The 27,191-nt window shown below is 38.0% G+C and overlaps 1 protein-coding gene across 4 annotated transcripts; it reads right to left on the bottom strand.

Annotated features, from left to right (window-relative positions):
• Window positions 1–27,191, bottom strand: MS4A14 (membrane spanning 4-domains A14). 4 transcript variants are annotated; one of them, XM_038569322.1, is made up of 7 exons: window positions 26,919–27,191; window positions 24,908–25,036; window positions 24,437–24,526; window positions 18,496–18,546; window positions 15,515–15,664; window positions 12,693–12,791; window positions 1–2,250 (listed from the first exon to the last, which is right to left on the bottom strand). In XM_038569322.1, exons 1-7 carry the CDS (start codon window positions 27,054–27,056, stop codon window positions 202–204), a joined length of 2,706 nt encoding a protein of 901 aa, XP_038425250.1. In that variant the 5' UTR covers window positions 27,057–27,191; the 3' UTR covers window positions 1–201. The 4 variants fall into 4 exon arrangements, with proteins under 4 accessions (XP_038425250.1, XP_038425251.1, XP_038425252.1 ...); XM_038569323.1 differs by lacking the exon at window positions 24,437–24,526 and adding an exon at window positions 19,237–19,317; XM_038569324.1 differs by lacking the exon at window positions 24,437–24,526.

Here is a 27,191-nt window from a genome sequence, read left to right as displayed (position 1 = left end):
TTCTGATACAGCATTAATATTAGCTACCATTTTATTTTAATTAAGGACAAATCCTTTGAGTGTTATGCATGGCCTTTGTTTTCTGCGAGTGAAAAAGGTAGCAGCTATGCTTGAGAACATAGGTTGGAGGAGACTATATTGTTTTCCCTTATTTTGTTTTCATAATTGGGAGCAGTATGGCGTTTGGGTAGATTATGCACGTTAGTCAGAGTCTTCAGAATGCTGTTGGTCTTTCGGGTAACATGAGGTGGTAGTTAAAGTTATATCTTCTTGGTATGTAGTTGAGCAAATTGAAATGTTTTTCTGAACATCTTGTTCTGAGTTTATATCGGATGTAGAGGTGAAATGTGTGTCTTGCACTGAGCTTTGGCAGGAGGAACAATTACAATCTGGCTTTTTGTCTTCCATCTGCAGGTTGTATAGGTTTTGGCTCTCACTTTTCATGTCTTCTGATTTGTTGTCTGTTTGCATGGTGTTTGTATGCATATCTTCTTTTTGGGTATCTGTGTATTTAAGGTCTTGTTGGTGCTTATCTTGATACTGACTGTCTTGAAATGGAATGCTCTGTAATTGTTGAGGTCGAGTTATGGCATGCACAGCTTGGACATCTTGGTGTAGAGCCTTCTGCTTTAGGGATTCTTTTTCTAATAGATCTTGGGTTTGCTGGATTTGAGATTCCCACTTTAGGGAATGAGGCATTTCTAATTGCATTTCCTGCACTTTCCAGTCTTTGCTTCTCCAGCCTTGAGCTTTCCAATCTTGGGATTGTTGGCCTGAAAATTGCCAGCCTTGGTGTTCCTGGATTTGGAGTTGCCCATCTTGATGTGGCTGCTTTAGAGATTTCTCCTCTTGTACCTGCAGGTCTTCAGTTTGCTGGTATTTGCTTTGTTTCTTGATGGCTTGCCCCTTATAAACCTGTAGAGCTTTATCTTGTCTTTCTTTGTGTTGTCTCATTGGAGATTGCTTCTCTCCGTCCTGTTGATCTTCACCTTGCCTTTGTAATTGTTCCCATTGGACCACCTGGACCTCAGCTTGCTGATCTAGGTGTTGCTGTCTGTCTTGCTTAACTTGGATTTGCTTATCTATAGAGTGCCTCTTTGGAGATAGCCAATCCTTGATGTGCTGGTCTAGGGATTTCCTTTTTAGGGATTGTTGGCCTTGAATTTGCTGGTCTGGGGCTTTCTGTTTTGGAGATTGCAAGCTTTTGTTTTGTTGCTCTAAATTAGGTGACTTTAGAGATTGCGAATTTTCATTTTGCCAGTCTAGGGATTGCCACTTTGAGGATTTCCTGCTATGGAAGTCCTCCTTAGATTTCCATTCTTGGGTCAGTAACTTGACTTCTGATTGCATATCTTGATATGCTGCTTGCATATATTGTTGGTTTTGTTGTTGAAGCTCTAAGGACTGCTGATTTAGGCGTTGTATATTAGAGGACTGTGCAGCATGGAATGTTGGGGCTTCAAATAGCATGACTTGTGTAGGCAGAGTTTGTATCTGGGAAAGCAGATTTTGGTTAGGTATGTCTTGGGGTGGTAGATGTGGGGATAGCATGCTTTGATATGGTATGTTCTGGGATGATATGTCTTGATAAGGAGAATTTTGATGTGCAATGCCTAGGGATTGTTGGTCTTCGGATGATATGTCTTGGTATGGCATGTCTTCTGATGTTAGGCCATGAGGCTGCATGAAATGAGGTTTTGGGGCTTCAGATACTAGGACTTGGGCTGGCAAAGCTTGGGATGGAAAGTCTTTAGGTGATAACTGTTGGGGCTTTTTTACAGAATAGGATGGAGAAACTTGGGATGGCAAAGCTTGGGACTGCTGCAGTTGGGTTTGTTTTTTTGCGAGTTGTGTGATAGCAGATTTTAGATCTTCATCTTTTATTTGTGTAGTAGGCAGAATATTTTCCGTGGGCTTTTTCTTTGATGCAGGAGGAAAAAGTTTCAGTTTAGTTTCTTCCTCATAAAGTTGTGAAAGTGGAGGGATACTTTTCCGTTGTTCATCTAGCACAGACTCAGAAGATGTATAATAAGTATTGCTACCTCTCCTCCTTGAATATCGAAAGGTTAAAGGATTTTTTGAGATTCTTAACTTGAAGAAAGTATAACCTCCAATGAAAACAGGCTGTGTGTTTGATATTGAATCATTAGTAGAAGACTGTTCATGAAACTCAAATTGTATTGCAGCATTTTCTTCAGGGGCAGATAATGAACTATCTTGAGTAACATCCGAAGGCAAGAAAAATACAATCTATAAAACCAAGGGGTAGGGGAAACATTAATGTAACAATCAACTTTTGATATTCTTTTCTTCTTGTATTCCCAAGTGATTTTTCATCTCTGCCTTAAGATAGTAGATAGAACATAATACCTACACAAGGAGTCAGAAAACAAATATAACTACTAGCACTGGCTTTGCCATCAACTCATTGGTTTTATTTTGGACAAGTCATCACCTACTATTATCTCAAATATTGAAAAGGGGAATTTGATTGTCTGAAGTATTCTTCCCATACTTAATATTATAAAGCTTCTCAGAAATTTAAAATTATCCACTCAGTATTCATATATTCAAGGTTTTTTTAAAGATTTATTTACTTATTTCACTGAGAGAGTGAGTACAGAAGAGAGGGGGAGAGGGGAGAGGAACAGAAGGAGAGAGAGAGAGAGGCTCAGTCAGACTCCATTCTGAGTGTGGAGCCTCAGGGCTCAATCTCACAACCCTGAGATCACACCTGAGCTGAAAGCAAGAGTCCATTATTTAACTATGTCACCCAGGTGCCCCCATATATTCAGTTTTATGATTTACTGTTGACCTACTAGATGAACTAGATACTGGAGATAAAAAAAATATTAGACGTGGGTTTTGCCTATAAGGTGCTCACAATGATAGGTAACCACGATATAAAGAGATGGCAATACAATTTAGCAAATGCTCTTATAGAATAGGTATTAAGCTCTTTGTGGGAATGTAGAGGATCATCAGATTTTGAGGACCATGAAATGTTTCATTGAGGAGTAATAGCTGATGGTTGAGTAGGAATTCCTTATCCAAAAAGGTCAGATGAAGTAAGATAGGAGTTGAAATCCAGGTAGAAATAAACAATGGGCACCAAAACACAAGGTTACGATGCAGTATTATGTGACGAGAGGGTAAGCAGTTAGACATTGCTAGATGGTGTGCTAGGCGCTATAAATTGAATGCTTGTGTCCCTCCAGATTTATATGTTGAAACCTAATCTCCAATGTGATGGTATCTAGAGGTAGGCTCTTTGGGAAGGAGTTAGATTATGGGGCTGGGTCTTCTGTAAATAGAATTCGTGCTTTTATAAAGGGACTTCAAAGAGCTCACTTGCCCCTTACTCCAAGCAAGGACACAGTGAGACTAACAACTATGAACCAGGGCTCTGAATCTGCCAGGACCTTAATATTGGACTTCCAGCTTTCAGAACTATGAGTAATAAATCTTTGTTGTTTAAGCCACTCTATCTGTGGTATAGCAGTACAAATAGACTAAGACACAAATCAATACCAAGAAGTGGGAGTGCTGCTGTAACAAATACCTAAAAATGTAGAAGTAGATGTAGAACTGGGTGATGTTTGGAGCCTGGCAGACCTTGGAAGGTGCTTGCTAGAAGAAGCTTATCTTGCTGTGAATGGACCATTAAGGGCTGTCGTGGTGAGGGTCCAGGAAGATAAAAGCCATAGATAAAGTCTCGGTCTTCTTCTTCTTTTTTTTTTTTTCAAACCCTTGTGTCGAGGGCTAAGTCTCGGTCTTCTTAAAGAATACCTAAGTACTCCTGAACAAAATGTTGGTGGAAATATGAAAGATAAAGGTGATTCTGCTGAGGTCTCAGACAGAAATGAGGAATAGGTTATTGGAAGCTGGAAGAAAAGTGATCTTGGCTATAAAGTGCCAAAGAACTCGGCCAAATTGTATTTGTGTTCTGGTGTTAATGGAAGGTAAAACGTGCAATAGTGAATGAAATGATGAAACTTCATGTAGTAAATGATATTATTAATAATTAACAATAAGTATTTTATAAAATTTAGCCAAAGCTATTTCTAAACAGTGTTGAAAGTGAGGGTTGGCTCCTTCAGGCAGCTAATAGTAAAATGTGAGAAGAGAGAAATTACTTAAAAATGGAATTCTCTAGCAAAAAGGAAGCAGGACTTGATGGTTTGGAAGATTCCCAGTCTACCCACATTGCTAAAAATGAGAACACTAAGACTATGAGGCTTAATTTTTGCCTGATGAGGAAATTGGTATAGATCAGCCGTCTCAATAGAAGCCAGAACCTATTCTCCAAAACAATGGAAGAACGACACCGAAGGTGATTCAGAGTGTATCAGGGCTGCCACTCCTACCATGGGCCCAGAGTAAAGGGCCCTGGAAGAAGGATGGTTTCTAAGGGTAGGACCACCTCTCTGGTTTCCAGCTGAGCCAGAATGCCTCACCTTGGGGGCGCAGAGCTGTGCCAGTGTTGAGAACTGCTGCATGGGTTGCAACCAGCTGAGCCATGGGATTGCGACCACATCCACTGAGATTTCAAAAGACAGGACTTCCTGACAGAGCCGTGGGCTTGGGATTCCAGCCTGCAAGGACTATACGGCCCAGTCAGAGAGCTGCTGCAGGGGGCAGAGCTCAGGGAGAGAATGACTGTGGGGCCTTCCTGCTCACCCATGAGGGTGATGTCACCTCCACAGTGAGCTTGGAAGTCAGAGCGTCTAGCTAAAGAGAATTATTCCTGAGCCTTAAGGTTTGTTTACTCTGTTAGGTATCAGACTTACTTGGGACATGAATTTTCTTTTCTCCTATTTCTCCCTTTTGGAAGAATACACCATAGCATTTTGGAAGTTTGGTGTCATAACATGTTTGGTTTCATAGATTCACAACTAAAGGAGAATGAATCATACGTTGAGTCTCACCGTATCTGATCTAGATGATATTTAGATGAGATTTTGGACTTGACTTTAAAGTTAATGCTAAAACAAGATAAGACTTTTGGGGCAATTGGGATGTAAATAATATATTTTTCATATGAAAAGGACAGGAATTTGGGGAGCAGGAATGGATGGAATATTATAGATTGAATTTGTTCCCCCTAAATTCATAAAACTTAATCCCCAGAGTGATGGTATTTGGAGGTGGGGGTCTTTGGGAGGTGATTAGATCATGAGGGTGAAGCCTTTATAAATGGAATTAATACTTTTATAGAAAGAAACCCAGATAGCACCCTTTCCCTTCCCTCCATCTGAAGACACAGTGAGAAGATGGCATCTATGAACCAAGAAGTGGGTGCTCACCAGGCTCTGAATCTACTAGCACTCTGATCTTGGACTTCCAGCCTCCAGAACTCTGAGAAATTTTTGTTGCTTGAGCCACCTAGTCCGTGGTATTTTTGTTACAGCAGCATGAATATATCAGGACACTAGGGCAGGAAATTTGCGCTTTCCTCTACAGACAAGTGAGATCTATGGAAGTTTTTTAAGCAACTAAATGACAGCATCTGATACCACCTTTAGCCAATGCTTCCAGTTCTTCAGTTTTGTTTTTATTTTTTGTTTGTTTGTTTTGTTTTTGAGAAAGGCTGTCATTACAGACCTATCTACTTAGTTTTGTCGGCCTATGTTCTTTCTTAGGTCATCCATAGAGTAAGAAGAGACTACTTGTTCTGTTCGATGAAGTGATTGGCACTCTGGGTGATTAAATAACCTAATTGTGACTACCTATTTGATTGATGGCTGGCCTAAAATGAGTCTCCGTGTTCTCTTATACTACACATTGTCATTCTCCACCTTCTAATTTGTTTTCACATCTATGTTTTATTGCCTTTGAAAGACTATTTATGCAAAGATCAATAGCACTGTAGGGGATATTTCTGCATTTTTACTCATCCTCAAAGATTCGTTTCATTTGAATAGTATTTTTTTTTCATTTGCAAAAAGAAAGATTTGAAGGCATGAATTATAATTTCTTTAACTTTATTTAAGACTTTAAGTGTATAACTTTAAATGTACTCATCAGTGATTACCAGATGCTAGACAAGGTTCCAAAGTCATCTCAAATAATAGTTATAATATCCTTATGAGATTATTAACCTTGTTTTATGACTCAGAGAACTGAGGTTTCAGTCAGTGTCACAGAGCTATTACTTGTGAAGCTAGGGGTCATACATTGCAGTTGAATTCTAGATCCTGTGCTTTTCTCTCTATCTAATATATTTAATTTCTAATACATGCTTCTTTATAATAACCACTTCAGTTACACTTTACTCCAGGATTGCTATGACTGAAGACTATATAAAATAATGCCTTGGGCATTGTGGTTGGCACAGAGAAGTTACTCAGTAAATATTAAGAGTTCACTTTCCCTTTCCTTTTCTTGAGATCAGGGTGCATATTACATAGTACCTTTGCATTCCCTGTTATACTTTGCACATTACTATGCCATTAAAAAACCCTTTTTGTGGAATTAAATTGAATAGTTATTCAGCGTAACTCATTTTAATATTGCTCGTAAAGAGTTTCATACTCTTCTGTGTTGTATCAAGAAAAGAACAGTATGCCAAATACCTGGGCTCAGATGAAATAATAAAAGTGTAAGCATGAGGTGAAAAATTATAAAAATTGATATTCATTCATGATAAAAAAGTTTCTTTACAAATGAGGATAAATTTAGACTATGAAAACCCTATAGGTAATATCATAATTAAGGGTAAAATATAAACCTTTTCAATCTATGGTTGGGAATTAGAAAAGATTGTTGTTGAAAACCAACAAAGTTGCAAGATTTATACTATCTGATTTTAAGGATTATTATTCTAGGGGAGCCTCAGGGAAGAAAGCAGAATAGGAAACTCCTGGAATTAATGTATTCATCCAGACAACAAATGTATTGGCAGAAACACTCTGAAATAACTATTTTGCAACTCTGGAGTCTATGTGAACACTTGCAACTTCCAGGGGAAAATTTGGCTGGTAAATTCATGCGTTATGTAAGTCAATTTAAGCCTTCAGCATCAGAGTGACTACTTATCTCCCACTCTGAGCCTTTGACAGGCAGCTGGGGGATGGCAACCTATATTTCAGGAGCCTTGGTGGCCAATTAGGATCATGTCTTCCAAATATCAGGTTTCTGTGTTTTAATTGCAGATTGCTGCTTCTAATCACTGATGTGTAGGTGCAGAGGCTAGATTCCATTATTTCAACACATCCTAACTGAAATAGCTCTATAGGAAATTACTCAACTTCCACTATTTTCTTTTTGATTTTTTAAAATTTATTTTATTTTCTTGATATTTAGAAACAATGGTATTTATGGGAGAACGTAGAAACCCACTATGCATGCCCAGGAAAAAGATGCAGGCTCAGAAAAGACCTGAGAAGTCCTGAAGCTTATCTCTGGCATAGAGATGCTCTACACCAATAAAAACAAACAAACAAAAACCACCAAAAGCCCTAAGGCAGATGGATAATCTAATTTCCAGAGTTAACACAGTATAAGGCTCAAATGTTGACTTTTACCAAGGTATACAAAGAATCAGGAAAGTTTGGCCTATTCAGTGGAAGAAAATTAAGGAACACAAACATACCCAAGAAAGCTCAGACTTCATGTTTACTAGACAAAGATTTTAAATCAACTATATTAAGGATGCTAAAAGAGCTAAAGAAAGTCATGGGCAAATATAGGAAAATGATGTATGAACAAAATGAGAATATCAGTAAAGAGATATAAATTATAAAACAGAACCCAAAGGAATTTCTGGAGATGAAAAGTACAATTAAATATACACTAGAGGGGTTCCAAAGCAGATATGAGCAGTCAGAAGAACTAATCAAGAAACCTAAAGATAGAACAGTTGAAATTATTAAGTTTGAGGAACAGAAAAATAATTTAAAAACATGAATAGAGTCTATGTGACCCACAATAAGGCATTTAGAAAATAAATAAAAAATGGTAGAAGTAAGTTCATCTTTATTAGTATTTACTTTAAATATAGAAGGTTTAAGCTCTCCAATCAAGAGACAAAGATTGGCTGGATGGATAAAAACAAGACAAAAATAGTTCAGTTTTGTACTGTGTACAAGAGACTGTAGATTCAAAAACACAAAGAAATTGAAAGTGAAATTATTGAAAAAATAATTCCATGTAAAAACAACCAAGAGAACGCTTGGGGAGGGGGCTATATCAGATAAACTTTAAACCAAAAAAAGATTATAGGAGACAAAGAAATACTTTATATATTAATGAAAGTTTTGATGGAACATGAAGATATAACAATTATAAACATTCACACATCTGATAACAGATCCTCAAAATATATGAAGCAAAATTGATATAGTGGAAAAATAGTTAGTTCTACAAGAATAGTTGGAGGCTTCAATACCTTACTTTCAAAAAGGGTAGAATGACCACACAGATGATAAGTAAAGAAACAGAGGGATAACCAACACAGTAAACCAATTAGACTTGACAGACATACACTGAACACTCCAACCAACAAAAGCAAAAAGCACATTCATTCATCTTAAGTGCATGCGGGACATTCTTCAGGAGAGACTACATATTATGCCACAAAACAAGTTTCAATAGTTTTGAAAGATACCATGCAAAATATCTTTTCTGGCCATACCTGGATAAAAATAGAAACTAATAATACAAGGAAAGCTGAAAAATTGACAAATATGTGGAAATTAAACAGCATATTCTTAAACAACCAGCAAGCCAAAAAAGAAATAAAAAAAGAATTTAGAAAATACTTTGATATTGAAGAAAACAAAAATAGCATACTGAAACTTACGGCATGCAGCAAAGGCTTTGTTAAGAGGGAAATATATAGCTGTAAATGCCTATATTTGAAAAGAAGATCTCAAATCAGTACCTTAACTGTATATGGAATCAGGACAAGTAAAACAAACTAACCCAAAGCTAGAAGAAGGAAGAAAATAATAAATATTAGTGATAAAATATAGAATAGAAAAACAATAGAGAGAATCATTGAAACCAGATATTGGTTCTTTGAGAAGATCAACAAAATCAACAAACTTATGGCTGGATTGAAAAAAGAAAAAAAGTAAAGAAGATACAGCAAATAACTAAAATAAGAGATGAAAATGAGGAGGCACTCAGCTGGTTAAGCATCTGCCTTCACCTCAGGTCATGATCTCAGGGTCCTGGAATCTAGTCCCATGTCTGGGCTCCCTTCTCAACAAGGAGTCTTCTTGCCCATTTTCCTACCCTCTGCCCTGCTTCTGCACCTGCTCTCTCTCCCTCTCAAATAAATAAAAATAAAATCTGAAAAAAAAAAGGAAGTGAGGACATGGCTATATTATTACAGAGATTAAAAGGATATAAAAATATTAAGAATAGTATGCCCATAAATTAGATATTCTACAAGAAATGAACAAATTACTTGAAGCACACAAAATATCTTCACTGACTCAAAAAGAAACATAAAAAAATCCCTCTTGGATCAGATAGATTAACTGGTGAATTTTATTAAAGATTTAATGAAGAATTAATACCATTCATTCTCTTAACTCCTCCAAAAAATTGAAGAGAAGGGAAAATTTTTCAATTCATTCTATGAAGCTGACATTACCCTGATACTAAAGCTAGGTAAAGACATTGCAAGAATAGAAAATTATCAATATCTGGGATCCCTGGGTGGCTCAGCGGTTTAGCGCCTGTCTTCGGCACAGGGAGTGATTCTGGAGTCCTGGGATCGAGTCCCACATCAGGCTCACTTCATGGGACCTGTTTCTCCCTCTGCCTGTGTCTCTGCCTCTCTCTCTCTCTCTCTCTCTCTCTCTCTCATGAATAAATAAATATTTAAAAAGAAAATAAAATTATTAATATCTCTTGTCAAACATTTTCAGCAAAACATCAGTAAGTCAAATGTAGCAATATATCAAAAGGATTATTCATAATGACCAAATGAGACTTATGCCACATGTACAAAAATGGTTCAATATGAAAAAAATCAATAAATGTCACATTAATATAATGTAGGGGGAAAATCCACATGATCATCTCACTAGGAGAAGAAAAGGCATTTAACAAAATCCAATACCTATAAATGATAAAAAAAAGAAAACTCTCAGAAAATTAAGAATAGAGAGAAAATTCCTCATGTGATAAATATACAACCAACATAATACTAAATGGTGAATGACTGAAATGTTTCCCCCTAAAATCAAGATTCAGACAAGAACGCCTGATTTCACCACTGTTACACAACACGGTAGTGGAAGCTGTACATATTATTGCTAAACAAAAAGAAGTAAAAGTCATCCAAAATGGAAGTGAATAGGTAAAGCTATCACTTTTCATAGATGCCATAATCCTATATAGGGAACATGACAAAGAAATGACAAGAAAGCTCAAATAAATTCAGCAAAGTACAACACACAAGACCAACACGTGATAATCAGTTGTGTTCCTGTATATCAGCCATTAGCATTCTGAAAAGAAAAGAAAATTCAGAAAACAATTCTATTTACAATACCATCTAAAATAATTAAATACTGAGGGATAAATATAACCAAGGAGATGAAAGATTTCTGTGCTAAAAGCTGCAAAATATTGTTGAAAATAATTAAAGTAGGTCTAAATAAATGGAAAGGCATCCTGTGTTCATCATAGGAACATTTGACATTGTTAAGATGCTAATACTACCCAGAGCTATCTACAGCTTAAATGCAATTCTTATTAAAATTCCAACAGCCTTTTTCTCAAAAATGGTAAAACCATTTCTCAAGTTCATATGGAATTCCAGAGGGCCCAAAAGATCAAAAAAATATTCTTAAAAAAAGAAGAACGATGTTGAAAGAATCACACTTCCCAACTTTGAAATTTAATAAAAAACTATAGTAATTAAGTAAGTATAGTATTGACATAAAGGCAGATATATGGACTAATGTAGTCAAAATAAACTAATGTAAATAGACTAATGTGGTCCAGAAATAAACCCTCATATGTATGGTCAATTGATTTTTTTAAAATTTATTTATTTTAGAGAGAGTGAGCAAGGGGCAAAGGGAGATGGAGAGAGAATTCCAAGCAGACTCTGCCCCAAGCACAGAGCTCAGTTCCACAACCCTGAGATCATGACCTGAGCCAAAATCAATAGCCAGATGCTCTACTGACTGTACTACACAGGCACCCTCAGAGATTAGAACAGATATTTCTATACCAGTGTTCCTAGCAGCATTATTCACAATAGCCAAAGGGTGAAAAAAAGCTGTGTCCATCAACAGATGAATGACGAGGCAAAATGTGGAATATACACAAAATGGACTACTGTTTATCTATAAAAAGAATGAAATTTTGATAAATAAATATGAATGAACCTGGAAAACATTATGTGTAGTCAAGTAAAACAGATACAGAAGAAAAAGTATTATATGATTCTACTTTTATGAATTATCTAGAATAATCAGTAGATAATGGAAAATAGATGTAGAGACATAAAATAGACTAGAAGTTACCAAGGGCTGGAAGGAGGAGGAAAAGGGAATTATATTTATGGCACAGAGTTTGTATGGGGATGATGAAAAGTTTTAAGCATAGATAGTGGTGATGATTACACATCATTATGAATATATTTAATGCCACTGGATCGTATACTGAACAAATGGCTAAAATGACAGATAGTATGTTATGAATATTTTACCATGATAAAAAAAAGATTACTACGCTAAAGCTGCAGAAATTAAGACAGTGTGGAATATGTGGAAGGACAGACCTACAGATCAATGAGACAAAATAGTGTCCAAGAGAAAACTATGAATAAGAGGTCAATTGATTTTCAACCAAGATGCCAAGGGGGAAAACGTTGCATTTTCAACAAATAGCATTGGCATAGCTGGATATCTTCATAGCAGGGGGTGCATGAACTTCTTACCTCACAGCTATATAATATGTAAAAGGTAACTTGAAATCTGTTACAGACTTAACACAAAAGCTAAAACTGTGAGACCTCTACAAGAAAGTAGAGAAGAAAATATTTGCAATCTTGGTGTAGGCAAAGCTTTGTTAGAACACAGAAAAGACTAATCATAAAAGAAAATAAATCATAGATTGGACTTCAACAAGTTTTTTACTTGAAAGAAACTGTTAAGAAAATGGAAAGGCAAAGGCTGGAAAAAAATAGCAATACACATCTCTTAAAAAAAAAAGAACTTATATTAAGAATCATTTAAAAAAAAGAATCATTTAAGTTCTTGTAATATTAATGCATAATAATGCAGTAACTGTTGGCTAATGGTAGTAACAGACACCTTCCCCCCAAAAAAGATACCAAGGACAATAAACGCAAAAAAAATCTCATTATCATTTGTCATCAAGGAGGTGAAAATTAAAATTACAATGAAATTCTACTATATGCCCACTAGAAGAGCAAAAGTATTAATACAGCTGGCACGTGCAAGTGAGGGTGGTTATATAGAGCAGACTGGCAGGGGGACGAGCTATGTCTGAACAGAGGTGAACAGATAGCAGAGAGGGCAGGAAAAAGAAGCGTAGTTATCTCAAAGGGTGGAGTGAACCATCATGTTAAACTTCTCTCTCCCTGACCTCTCTCACCTTAGAAGCTGCAGTTCAGCATCTGAGAAAACTGCTCTGGCAACTAACAGGACTCCTTGCAGTGTCCCAGTGGGAACCCTTTCTTAGAACAACACTGAACGCACCTCATTGGAGTTTGTCCAGCACTTGCTTCTGAAGGAGACGATAGTCACAGCGATGCTGAGCTCTGCTATGCTGATGATCAGTAAGACTGACAAAATTCCCTGCAAATAATGAGGATAAATATATGGCATTTGGAATGAAAGCTCTATCATTTTAAAGATATAAGCCAAGGACTTCTTACACTGTAACACCAACAAGGGGAAATAACACATTTCAGAAGCTCCCATAGCCGTCAGTGATTGGACAATTTTCATCTTACCTCTTTTTTATAAGCAGAGATAACAAACGTCAATGCTTATGGGGACCAGGCAACCATCCCAAATGAGTGAACCAGTTAGGAGGGGAGATGATGGAGAATAAAGGTATTCCCAGAATGCATCCATTACTCAGTTCTGAGCAATAGTTGTCATGTGGGAACGTGGGCCCCGTGACGTATTTTCCTTTCCTAAGGAAGCAGGATGTGCATATTTTTAATGTGAAAATGTCTGGCTATTCATTCACTTGTGGGAACCAAATAGGACAAAATGCAGACTGGATATAGCCCACAGACTGCTGTTTTGCCCACTGTGCCTTAACGTAATAGTTAGATCAAAAAGCAGTGTAAGAAATAGCACGATGTCTAGAAAGCTTGGGCGGGGGAGACGGGAAGATCTGGGTGCACTCAGGTCACACGTAACCTGGTCAAGCAACTGAGTCTGTCTGAACCTTGGTTTCCCTGCAACATATCCAGAAGCTTGGATATTCCATTTGTTGATAAAACCAAAATGAAGTGTCTACCATAAAGTTGCCTCCTGGTCATTGTGAAACTTGTATCATAATAAGGAAGCAAACAGAGACAGATAAGTAGACAATTATTTACTTTGCTAAGTTGCATTAAGTGCTTTGAGAAAGTATTGGGAGCTACGCACTACTATAATGGGAGATCCAGACAGGCCAGCACTGGGAAAGGTAGAGGTGCAATCAGGAAGGATTCCCCAATGAAGTGAAGTTTAAACTAAGGTTCAAGAACAAGGAGGGGTTGTAATTGGGCAGGTGGAAAAGGGTAGGCACCAGACCGGGAACCGTTTGAAGCAAGAGACAGCTGGTCTGAAGGCCCTGGGCAGTGGGTATTTACCACATTAAGGAATTTGAGAAGGTGCCAGAAGTGTGGAGCGAGGAGGATAAAGACCTGAAACAATGTTGGAAAGGTAGAGAGGTAGTTGTTACAGGGTCTTGTAAACCTTTTAAGATTTGGGTCTTAATCCTGTTTCACAAGAAGCTATTGTGTAATGTGCTTAGATCTGCATTTTTGAATGATGGCTCTGGCAACAATGTAGACAGTGGATTGGTCTTTGAGACAGAGGTCCATTCAGGAGATGTCTAGAATCCACTGTTCTGGCTTAAAATAAATAAATAAATAAATAAATAAATAAATTAATTAATTAATTAATTAATTAAAAAAAAAGCTTATTTGTGACACTGGAATTTCACCAAGGAATCACGAGTCATACACGTGGAGTCTCGGAACAGATCCTCCCTGATTTTGTATGTAAACACTAATCCTGCAGTTCTCATCCACACAGTCAAAAATCTGGAGATTTAACCCTGTCAGTATACAGTTTCTTCCTGATACGTACTAACGTGTACAGCAGTGGTGGTCTGTCCACTAGAAAAAAGAGTGAAGGATTATGATGTTGTATGTCTTGGCCCAATTAGGACAGGACTGTGTTCCTCTCATAGTTTTTCTGGCTTTCCTTAGTAACTTTTTTTGAGACTGATTCTGGAGTTTATCTCAGAACATATGAGAGTGTCCTTATGCTTGCTTTTATGGATCATTGTCAGGATCAAATAAGATCTTGTGTCCAGGAACTGGTAGCTCTTTTCTCTTTCCTTCTTTATTAGGAAAGACAGTTTCCTGTGATTCTCTTTCACTCCCAAACAGGTCAAATCCCATTAAAGTTCGAGGACCAAAGCCTTCAAGATGTGGCTGACAGAAATAAAATGAAAGCCCAGGATTTACTTGAGGAAGTAAAGGGCAAGGCCTTTTGGAGGCATTGATATGTCAGCATAAAAGTGACAGCCACTGAATATTTACTAGGATAAACACTAAAAATGACCCCTACAGTTTGGTTTCCTGGCTCATCTGCTGTGATGAATGAAATTGCTATATTGATGTAAAATGACTTATGTTATAAAATAACAAAAATACTTTATGAAGTAGCTCAAACACCTTCTCCTACTATATTCTATTTTTAGTATTAATTGGGTAAACTTTTTAAAGAAAGATTTGTTTATTTGAGAAAGAGAGAATGCATGCACATAAGCAGGGGAAGGGGCAGAGGGAGAGGGAGAAGCAGACTCCCCACTGAGCAGGGAGCCTGTCTCAGGGCTTGATCCCAGAACCCTGAGATCATGACCTGAGCCCAAGGCAGCCAGTTAACTGACTGGGCCACCCAGGTGCCCCAATTGGGTAAACTTTTCAGACCGTTTTGTTCTTTACTAATTCTGAAAAGGTAATATTCGATCCAAATCCAGGTCAATACTACTAGTAATAGCTAGAACCTATTGACTGTTTACACTGTGCCAGGCAGTATTATTCTAATTTAAGTAACTCTCATGACAACCCAATGCAGGACATATTCTTATCATCTTCATTTTCCACACAAAGAAAACAGGTTCGGAGAGCTTACAAGATCAGAATCAGATCCTGCATCATAGTACACTTTCCAATAGTTCAAATGCTAACTAACTTCCATTACTGGAATCAAAGTTAATGAATTGATGCATCATGATCCTAGTTCAAATCAGATGGTATAGACTCACCGTACAGAGTAGGAGCACTTACATTGTAAAGAACTCTACCTATAACACAGATTCCTTCGAGGGAAGGCGTCTGGCAGTATTTGTGCTGATATCTGTAGCTGATAATGGTTAGAATAATCCCAGCCACTGCAACCAAGGAGCTGATAACATTCATGGCCGTGACACCTTGTCCCTAGAAAATAGTTTTAAAAATAATATTAAAATAAATAAAAATGAAATGAAACCAAAAATACCATGTAAGAAATTTGTAGTGCTTTTGTATTTCCAGATACCCCTCAGGGATGAATTACTCCGTCAGGTCAGTATGCTTGAAAGGCATGATAAGTTAAATAGTGATTCACTGAAGTCAGAAGACAAACTAAGTTTTAGGATGAGCCAGTCAGCCAAGAAAGAGAATGAGTAGAGAAGAAGGAGTGCTCTATAGTTAGTGCTAAAAAAATTTTCATTTTATCCTAATGCACCATCTTTCATAATCTGCAAGCAAAATGGTATGTTAGGAAGTATCTTCACCTTGTAATTAGACCTGAGTTTGAGTCCTAGTGAACTAGGACCTTGTAAGATAACTTAATCTCTTCGAATTTAAATTTCTACCTCAAAAAAAAAAAAAAAAAAAAGAGAGAGAGAGAGAGAAAGAATAATGTCACCTAATTTTAGAGTAGTATCCATTTATTCATTTACTCTAATAAATTTTTAGTGTGCCCCAACTATGTGTCCAGGACTGCATAAGGCCCATGAGACACAAAGAGACACAGGTCCTGCCTTTGTGTGACTTACATTCATTCCTCCAGGGATTCAAACAGTAGTCAACCATATCACCAACATATTTACTGATGGCAACAAATTTACACTGGGTTTTAATGATTTCCTTTTTTGATTGCAGTGTCCCAACATGGAAGATATATAAAAAAGTCCAGATTGCCCCACCAAATTCCCTACTCTCTCTTCCTATACACACACACACACACATACGTATGCTGGACTGTCTTATTCATACCTCTCCCAGCACTGCTATCGCTTTTTTTTAAAAAAGGAAAAACAACGAAAAACCTCATATTTCAAATCAGTAGATATTTATTAGATCTTGATTGTGTATGCCTGTTGTGAGGGCATGCAGTGATGCATTCACACAGCCTGTCCTATCCTGGAGCAGCTGTGGCTTAACGCGGCAGGACTTGGAAATATTCCTATGACTTAAGGGTTACCTCAAGCACAGGTCTTTACAATAAATAGGCACTTTGGTGGAAAATGCACAGGATAGACAGATATTCTATCTCTATAAGTCCTCAGTCCTTTGCTCTTCTGGGCTCTCTTCTGGCTCCCATAGGACATTTAATGAACTAAAATTTCTAGATCCGCAATCCCCCAATGTGTATTGTGCCTTATGGTTTACAGAGAATATGCCCAGTCTTTGTCTCATCTGACCCTCATTATGGTTTTGTGATGTAGGCAGATCACTTCCTATCCCCACATTACAGCTGAATAAGGTTCAGGGACGGAGTGATTGTAAGCAACCCTGCAGTTGGTGGAAGAGCTGAGAGGGAAGGCCAGATCTTCTGATGCCCGATTCAGTGTTTGTGCCTCCATAGTGATCTGCCTGCCTCTGTGTAGCTCCCACTGGGTCAGGGGTAGGTCTTTCGTTTATTCTTCCGCTCTGAAAGGAATTGATGTGGAGAGAAGAATAGCATTTGGGGCTTTATTTGCATTGTCTGTATTTATTTCTACAGGTAGAGAGAGATGGGGACTTCTATCCCGTCAGAGCTGTCCTATGGTCTGTAGCTATCCCTAGAGGAAAATGGCAGAGGACCATAAAAACATGGTTAAAATGGCTTCAAGAGAAGCCTTACATCTTCAGAGAGAAAAAAAAAAAAAGGTTGTGAGAAAGAAGTACAAACTTTTAAGTATCTTTTATATGTAATATTTTTCTTAAAAGTTTGTCTTTATTTGTTTATTTGAGAGAGAGCAGAGTGAGAGTGACAGTGAGAGCACGAGGATGAGTGGGGATGAAGGGCAGAGGAAGAGGGACGAGTTGACCACCTGCTATGCTGGGACCCTGATTGGGGCTTGATCCTGGGATCATGACCTGAACTCTAGGCAGATGCTTAACTGACTGAGCCGCTTGATGCCCCTGTATGTAATATGTTACTAAATTTTCAGAATAACCCTTTGAAGTACTTTTCCCTTCAAGTTGACACAGCAATGAGTGATAGCCTTGACTCCAGCCCACAATGATCTGACATCAATGCCAGACTCTTTTCTTCAGACTTTGGGCAGGTCCCAAAGAAAATCTTCTGTAGGTGGGGGTGAGGGGCAGGGAGATTACAGTGATCCTGAGATTGGTTTTGGTTAGAACAGGGTTTCTCAAACTTGGCACTACAGACATTTTGGGCTAGATCACTTTTTTAAAGATTTTATGTATTTACTTGAAAAAGAGAGAGCATACACACAAGCAGGCAGAGGGAGAGGGAGAAGCAGACTCCCCACTGAGCAGGGAGCCTGATGCGGGGCTCAATCTCAGGGTCCTGGGATCATGACCTGAGCTGAACGCAGACGCTTAACCAACTGAGCCACCCAGACACCCTCAGATCATCATTTTCTGTTATAGGAAACTTTTCTAAGCATTTTAGGATGTTTAGAAACACTTCTACCTGCTAGATGACAATAGTAGCCTGCAACCTAGTTGTCCCACCTAAAAAAGTCTTCAGATACTGTCAGATATTTCTGGGGGAAGAGGCAAAATTATTCCCAGTTAAAAACCAATTGAGTTAGAGGAATATAGAATGGTTTCCAACAAGAAACTCTTTCAGATTATTTGACCAGGGAAATGGGAACTAGTAGAAGGGTAAAGGTTAGTGGTGACATTGGCAAATAGGAATGACCGGAACTGCAAAACTTGATGTTTAAGGATATTCCTGAGATCCTTTACTACTAAAGGTTTCATACACAAAGACGATGTAAAGTAAATAGATTATCTTAAATTACATAGAAGTCACAAAAGTAACTTACCATACATTTTGCCTTGTCATTGATTCCTGTGAGGTATCCTGTAATAACATACTGTTAAGAAGAAAAGAGATAAAAGTCAACAGGTGATGTGTTTTTGACTCCCTTACAATATAATTTCCTTTGGAGGTTATATTGTAATCTGTACGTCTGCAAATCTCCTGGACCATGAAGTCTTTCAACCTGAGCATCAGGGAGGAAGAAGAGTAGGCACTGGCACCGATGCAAAATGAAATATCGTGCTAGGCATACTCAGCACTGAACAATAGGATCAGCTGAGAGAGGCAGGCCCCTCATTATGGTCCAAACGGTACCACTGAGATGTTTCTCCGAACTGGGCTCTAAATTGGAAGATAATTCTGGGCTCTGGGCCTGGTGGAGGGAAGGGAAGGGTGTTGGAGGTGTGGAAGGAGACTTTCTCAAGCAGAACACTCTAAAGGGTGATAAGAGGGCCTGCATCTCGGGGATCCCTGGGTGGTGCAGTGGTTTGGCGCCTGCCTTTGGCCCAGGGTGCGATCCTGGAGACCTGGGATCGAATCCCACAGTCGGGCTCCCGGTGCATGGAGCCTGCTTCTCCCTCTGCCTCTCTCTCTCTCTCTGTGACTATCATAAATAAATAAAAATTTAAAAAAAGAGGGCTTGCATCTAATATAATTATCTCAGCCACTTCTTTATCTGGGATATAGAGTCTAGTACAACTCAGGGAAGATGAGAACTCTGTCACCCAAAGTGGAGCCCTCTTACTTTTAATATTCTGGGCATAGAAACCTCTTGTAGGAATTGGTGTTGGACTTTGAGGACATCTGGATCTTGGTGTTCAGGGACCTCAAGGTGACAAGCAGAGATCAGAAAGTTACCTTTGATTCCTCCATTCACTTCATTGCCCACAATGGATCCCCACTGGATCAATTCTACCTCCAAATCACTCTCAAAGCTTTCTATCTCCACTGCCATTTCCATGCCTGGATTCTTGTAGCCTCCTCCCAACCAGCTGTCCCAGGTTTGCTGCTACCATCCTCAGGATTCAGTTACCACTCAGAAAAACCAATGATGTTTTAAAGATGACAGTCTTCAAATGTCACTCTCCTCTTTAAAGATTATCAGCAGGTTTTCTTTAATCTCATATTAAAATTCCATATTCTTGGGACACCTGAGTGGCTCAGGGGTTGAGCATCTGCATTTGACTCAGGGTGTGATCCCTGGGTCCTGGGGTCGAGTCCTTCATCGGGCTCCTGCAGAGACCCTTCTCCCTCTGCCTGTGTCTCTGCTTCTCTCTCTCTCTCTCTCTCTCTCTCTCTCTCTCTCCCCCTCTCTCTCCTCTCTCGAATAAATAAATAAAATCTTAAAAAAATAAAAACTAAATAAAATTCCATATTGTTAATATGATTACAAAGGGCATGACCTGTTTGCAGTCTACATTTTTGGTTTCGTTTTGTAGCACTACCATAGATTCATTGGTCTTCTTTCTGTTGCTCTTTCCCACATCAAGCCTTTCACTTATGCTTTGCTTTTGTCAGGGCATGCTTTCCTTCCACTCCACCCAGTGAACACCTATGTGCAAAGCACTTCCCTGATCTCCAAGCCAGGTGAAATCTTCCTTAAATATTCACAGGGCATCTGGAACTTCTCTCTTATCGAGTGCAAGTAAAATAACACATCTGTGGAGGGGTTTTTGGTTTGTTTTGTTTTGTTTTGTTTTTTACTTTTCCACTTCTAGCCTCCCTATTATATGACAAACCCCATCTATTTCTAAGAAGAGCAATTCATTACTTCCCTCATTATGCTCAGTACCTGCAGCTCTACCAAAGATAGAGTACGGGCCTAGCAAGTATCATTTTAGTGGAGAGTGGAGTTTTAAAGAGCGGTATGTGAGAATCTCACTAGAATTCATGCAAGTAGATCACACACAGTCACACTGGGGAAATTCTGTTGTGAAATGGGGAAGTGGGGCTTTGTCTTTTTGATTCTCTACAGTGCAGGATGTGTAGTATGAAAATTATAGTCATTATATTATTTATATTTGGAAAATGAAAACACTGCTAGTTGATTTTGAAATGCAGATTATAGAAAAGGTATGGCATGTTTGTATTTATCAAAAGAGATCTGGGTTTTTAATAGAGACAATAGCCTCATTTAGTTATTATTTCACTCATTTGTTCATTGAGTGATGAATTCATTTATATCTACTATGCAGCAGGCATGATTCTAGCTTCTAAACAATTAAAACAGATAGTATTCTTACCATCCTGAGAGGGTATGTTCTGGTGGGGGAAGGTGTATTGAGTCTCCCCTTAAATATTGTGGCAGAAGATTAGGAACCAAAGCTGTGGGGATTAGATACAAATAACACTCTACTAAGAATTATATGTATGGCTTCATAATTAACTCGATGAGTGGCATTCATAAAATTGTCTCTGGGAATAATAAGGGGATGAAACCATAATAATCATCTTTAGAATTCTTCTTAAGTTATGAGAGTCTATGATTCTATGAATGCTAGCTAGATATTCATAAGTTATTATCTATTCTTGAGATTAAACTACATGATACTAAACAACCAATGAGTCAATGAGGCAATCAAAGAAGATATTAAAAAAAAACATGTAGACAAATGAAAATGAAAACACATTGGTCCAAAATCTTTGGGATGCATTGAAAGCAGTTCTAAGAGGGAAATAATATAGTGATACAGGCCTACTTCAAGAAGAAAAAACTCAAATAATTTAACTTACATATAAAGGAACTAGAAAAAGAAAGAACAAACAAAGCCCAAGGTGAGTAGAGGAAGGAAATAATAAAAAGCATAGTACAAATAAATAGCATAGAGACTTTAAAAAATAGAAAAAAAAATCGGTAAAACCAAGAACTGGTTCTTTGTACAGATAAACAAAACTGATAAGCTCTTAGCCAGATTTATCAAGAAAAAAAAAAAGGAAAAGGACCCAAATAAATAAAATCAGAAATGAGAGAGGGGAAAGTAACAACTGACACCACAGAAATACAAAGGATTATAAGAGAATATCATGAAAACTTTATGCCAAATAATTGGACTACGTATAAGAAATGAATAAATTCCTAAAAACATCCAATCTTACAAAACAGAATTAAGAAGAAATAGAAAATATGAACAGTCTGCTTACCAGTAACAAAATTGAATCAGTAATAAAAAATATTCTACTGTGGTGCCTGAGTGGCTCAGTTAGTTAAGCACCTGACTCTTGATTTTGGCTCAGGTCATGATCTCAGGTGAGATTGAGCCCCAGATTAGGCTCTGCAGTGTGTGTGGAGCCTGCCTAAAATTCTCTCTCTCCCTCTGCCCCTCCCCACATGTGCTTGTCCTCTGTCTAAAACAAAAACAAAAACAATCTATTCAAAAAGTGAAAGTCCAGGACCAGATGGATTCACAGGTGAAATCTACCAAACATTTAAATAGGTTAACATCTCTTTTTCTCAAAATATTCCAAAGAATAGAAGAGGAAATAAAGCTTCTAAAGATATTCTATAAGGCCAGAATTATCCTGACACCAAAACCAGACAAAGACACCACAAAAAAGGAAGACTACAGGCCAATATCCCTGATGAATATACTCAAAAATCCTCAACAAAACATTAGAAAGCTACATTCAACAATAACATTAAAAAGATAATTCACCATGATCAAGTGAGATTTATTGCAAGGGTGGTTCAATATTTGCAAATCAACATGATACATCACATCAAGAAAAAGAATGATAAAAATTATATGATCAATTTGATAAATGCAGAAAAAGCATTTGATAAAATTCAATATCCATTCATGATAAAAACATTCAACAAAGTGGGTTTAGAAGAACAAGCCAGAATATAATAAAGGCCATGTATGAAAAATCCATAACTAACATCATACTTAATGGTGAAAAACTGAGAAATTCTCTGCTAAGATCAGGAACAAGACAAGGATGTCCACTCTCACCACTTTTATTCAACATATTACTGGAAGTCCTAGCCACAGCAATCAGACAAGAAAAAGAAATAAGAGGCAACACTATTGCTAAAGAAGTCACTATTTGCAGATGACATGATATTATGCATAGAAAAATTTTAAAGACTCTAACAAAACACTACTAGATATAATAAATGAATTCAGTAAAGTTGCAGGATACAAAATTAATACCAAGAAATCAGTAGTGTTTCTATATACGAATACCAAAGTAGCAGAAAGAAAAGGAGACAACTCCATTTACAGTTGTACCAAAATGAATCAAATACCTAGAAATAAACTTAAACAGAGAGGTGAAAGACATGTACTCTGAAAACTATGAAACATAGCTGAAAGAAATTTAAGATGACACAATAAATGGAAAGATAATTCCCATGTTCATGGATTGGAAGAATTAATATTGCTAAAATGTTAATACTGCCCAAAGCAATCTACAGATTCAATGCAATCTCTATCAAAATGTCAGCAGAATTTTTCACAGACCTAGAGCAAGTAGTACAGGAGTACTAAATTTGTATGGAACTACAAAAGACTCTGAGTAGCCAAATCAATCTTGGGAAAGAAAAACAAGCTGGAGGTGTCACAGTTCCAGATTTCAGGATATACTACAAAGTTGCAGTAATTAAAACAGTATGGTAGTAGCACAAAAATATAAACATAGATCATTAGATTAGAATAGAGAGCCCATAAATAAACCCATGATAATATGTTCAATTAATCTGTGACAAAGAAGATAAGAATATACAATGGGGAAAAGGCAGCCTCTTCAATGAATGAAGCTGGGAAAGCTAGAGAGCTACATGTAAAAAAGAATGAAACTGAACCACTTTCTCTGACACCATACACAAAAATAAACTCAAGATTAATCACACCTAAGCCTGAAACTATAAAAATATTAGAAAGGAACACAGGAAGTAATTTTTTTCTGGCTATAGAAACATTTTTCTGGATATGTCTTCTAAGACAGGGGAAACAAAAGTAAAAATAAATTACTGGGACTACCTCAAAATAAAAGCTTTTGCACAGTGAAGGAAACCATCAACAAAATTTTAAAAGACTACCTAATGGATGGGAGAAGGTATTAGCAAATGATATGTCAAATAAGGGGTTAATCTCTCAAATATATAAAGAACTTCCACAATTCAACACCAAAAAACAAAACAAAACAAAAAGCCAATCTGATTAAAAATGGACAGAGGACCTGAATAGATGTTTTCCCAAAAAGGACATTCACATTGCCAACAGACACATGAAAAGATGCTCAACATTATTGATCACCAAGAAAATGCAAATCAAAACCACAATTGGTGTCTCCTTACATTTATAGATCAAAGAGAAATAACAAGTGTTGATGAGGATATGGAGAAAAAGGAACTCTCATGCAGTGTTGGTAGAAACGTAAATTAGTATTGCCACTGTGGAAAATAGTACAGAATTTCTTCAAAAAATTAAAAATAGAAAGACCATATGATCTAGTAATTCCACTACTTATTATTTACTTAAAGAAAACAAAAAAACCCACTAATTGGGAAGAATTATACGCACCCCTATGTTTATTGCAGCATTATTTACAATAGTCGAGATACAGAAGCAACCTAAGCGTCCATTGATAGACAGATAAGGAAGATGTGGTACATACAGGGGAATATAATATTACACTGCTATAAAAAGGATGAAATTGTGCCATTTGAGACAACATGGATGGAACTAGAAGGTAGTATGCTAAATGAAATAAGTCAAACTGGAAAAGATGCCATGTGATTTCACTCATGTGGAATCTCAAAAAAAAATGAATAAACAGATTCAGACCTATAAATACAGAGAACGAAATGACAGTTACCAGAGGAGAGGGGGTTGGGGCTGGAGAAAAAGGGTGAAAGGGAGAGGGGCATACAGGCCTCCAGTTATGGAATGAATAAGTCATGCGAATAAATGGCACAGCGTGAAGCATACAGTCGCTCATACCTCAGTAGAGATGTCTGGCGACAGGTGGTAGCTACGTTTGTGGTAAGCACAGGATAATGTATAAACTTGTGAAATCAGTATGTTGTTCACCTGAAAGTAATGTAACATTGTGTGTCATCTGTACTCAAATAAAAATTGTTATCTACTCTTAATTCCATTTCCATATTTGCAAAGAAAAGAGTAGGACATTTGCCCGTCTGATCTCCCGTTGGTGATAAGGAGCAAATGACTTATTCTACGCACAGGGCTTTGGGAACTTTTAAGCACTGTACACCTAGGAGAAGTTACCTCTGTGATGTTGGTAGTGCAATGACTAAACGAGTCACTTCTCTGGCCACAGAAGGGACAATTTGGTTTCCTTGGGGACCATATTCATGGGATTCATTATGCCAGGACCTGGGGCAGTTCAAACCAGTCTTGACCATAATCTTGACCATAATTTCTCCAAAGCTCCTAACTGACAGTACTCACAATAAGTGCTCCCCAGAAGGGATATCCTGTGAGGAAAACGAGGGGAAACCTCTGGGAGAAATTGATGTAATTAAATGCAAATATACTTCCAACGCCCACAATGATCGATGCAAGCAGGATCTGGAGAGCCTGTGAGGAAAGAAATGGGTCCATGAGATCAGAAGTGCCCCAGCTCACTGGGCTCCTCCGGGTCCCTGGGCATACCACCTTGCTTACGTCACACCTCCCTCCACATGAATGCCTTTCCCTTCCACCTGCCAGCTGCCCTCAGATTTTCCGTTGTCTGTTTCCTCACCACACTCACCTGGTCCTTCAGGTTCGTGACCCTCACTCTCATCCTTCGCTACTTACTGAATCCCCCGTATTACCAATTTCCCTTGCACCAGACAGATTTAAATATAAGCCTGGCCTACTTGTAAGCTCCTTGAGGACAGAGACTGCAAACTCTTCACCTTGCACGTTTTCCCGTCTATAGCTCCAGCATCCTCCTCCTGTCCCCAGTCCCCAGCACACACACATTTTCCGCACCCAGTGCATGCTTTTGGAGCCCACTTCTCTAAAAATTTGAAGTGTGCTGATCTAGAGTGAAGAGGCTGGGGTGAGTCCTCTTCTGCTCCTCAGACAGGAGCCTGTCTAGAGGTGACAGTAATCCACTGGGCTTATCAGGCTGTTAGGAGTCTGTACCGTGGTGCTCTTGCAGCGAGGGCAGCTCTTCTTGGAACAGAGCTTCTCTTCAAGCATTCTGGATTTTTCCCCATGCATTGACCACAGGTAGTGATTTTCTTCTTTTACAAAGGGTGGAGTCTGTGTACACAGCCCTCCTCTAGGTGCATGTATGACTGAAAATGTTTTGTCTAGTTTGTGGCTTACTATGAGCTTTGAATATAGTTTTCAAACAACTCCCAATGCCTGTGACAGCACAAAGGGGAAGTTTAACCTCTCCTTGAATGGCTTTTAGCTCCAAGGGAGGCGCCACCATGTCCTGAGGTCACCTTATCAATAAAATATTTGGAAAAATTATACCAGTTTCCTTCATCCTCTCTGATAGAATTCAAAGAGCAGTACTAACTCCTCATGAAAAGCCCTAGGATTGCCTCAGTGTTAGGAAGTTATAGTCAAACTGTGGAAAGAGCCCAGATGCTCCTCAACAGATGAATGGGTAGAGAAGATGTGATAAATACACAATGGAATACTACCCAGCGAAAAAGAATGACATCTTGACATTTGTAATGATATGCATGGAACTAGAGCAAAGCAAAATAAGTTAATCAGAGAAAGGCAATTATATGGTTTCACTCATATGTGGAATTTAAGAAACAAAACAGAGGAGCACAGGGGAAGGGGGGAAATAAAACAAGATGAAATCAGACAGGAAGACAAACCATGAGAGACTCTTAACTATAGGGAACAAACTGAGGGTTACTGGGGGGCGGGGGACGGGGCCACTGGGTAATGAGCATTAAGGAGGGCACGTGATGTGATGAACACTGGGTGTGATATGCAACTTACGATTAACTGAACTCTTCATCTGAAAATAATTTACTATATATGTTGGCTAATTGAATTTAAACAACAAAAATAAAGATGATAAATAAATAAATAAATAAATAAATAAATAAATAAATAAATACTGTTTTTTTCCAGCATTAAATAAGCCTCCAGAAGCATTTCTAAGACATGCTTATAAATAAGACATTTACAAGGCAAACTGTGCATTTCTAAGCAGAACTTTTATTTCTCTTATTTATCAAAAACCAGGGAAATGGTAATATTTGCTATATATTGGTTCTTCTACTGAAGATCAAGGTTATTTGTACAAGCTAGTGACTTAGAAGTTTTTATGATTAGTCAAGAAGGAAACATTAAGATGAAAAGTGACAAAAAAAAAAAAAAAAAAAAAAAAGAAGGGGAATCAAGTCCCTTCCTGAAAAAGCCTCCAGGCAGACACACCTGGAAAAAAACAGCTTCTTTTCTCCTTTCCAGGAAAACCCGCAGATGGGAGAGGACTTACCCCCAAGACTTTTGGCTCTCCCTTCAGGAAATCCAGCAGAGAGCTCTGAGGTCCATAGGGAAATGCAGTCAGTATTGTATCATTTGGTTGTATAGTGATGACATGGGCCGATCTTTTGACTTCAGATGATGACTCCATGATTCATTGGCAGAACTCTATTAAGAGTGAGTGAGTGAGTGAGTGATCGCTGCAGCCAAAACCATGGTCTTCCATCAGTCTTACATGGAGCAATGAACCTTCGTGGTTGCTCTCCTCGCTCCTAGAACCACAGAA

Source organism: Canis lupus, chromosome 21, assembly GCF_011100685.1.
Source record: "Canis lupus familiaris isolate Mischka breed German Shepherd chromosome 21, alternate assembly UU_Cfam_GSD_1.0, whole genome shotgun sequence".
In the NCBI taxonomy this organism is placed as follows: domain Eukaryota; kingdom Metazoa; phylum Chordata; class Mammalia; order Carnivora; family Canidae; genus Canis; species Canis lupus.
This window is presented reverse-complemented; position numbering and strand designations above follow the sequence as displayed.

Coding starts and splice junctions, on each gene's coding strand:
- MS4A14 (XM_038569322.1), bottom strand. CDS start 27,056: ATGGAGTCATCATCTGAAGTCAAAAGATCGGCCCATGTCATCACTATA. Junction 24,527..24,907: donor CCTTCTGGGGAGCACTTATT/GTGAGTACTGTC, acceptor CATTACTTTCAG/GTGAACAACATACTGATTTC. Junction 15,665..18,495: donor ATGACAAGGCAAAATGTATG/GTAAGTTACTTT, acceptor ACTATTTTCTAG/GGACAAGGTGTCACGGCCAT.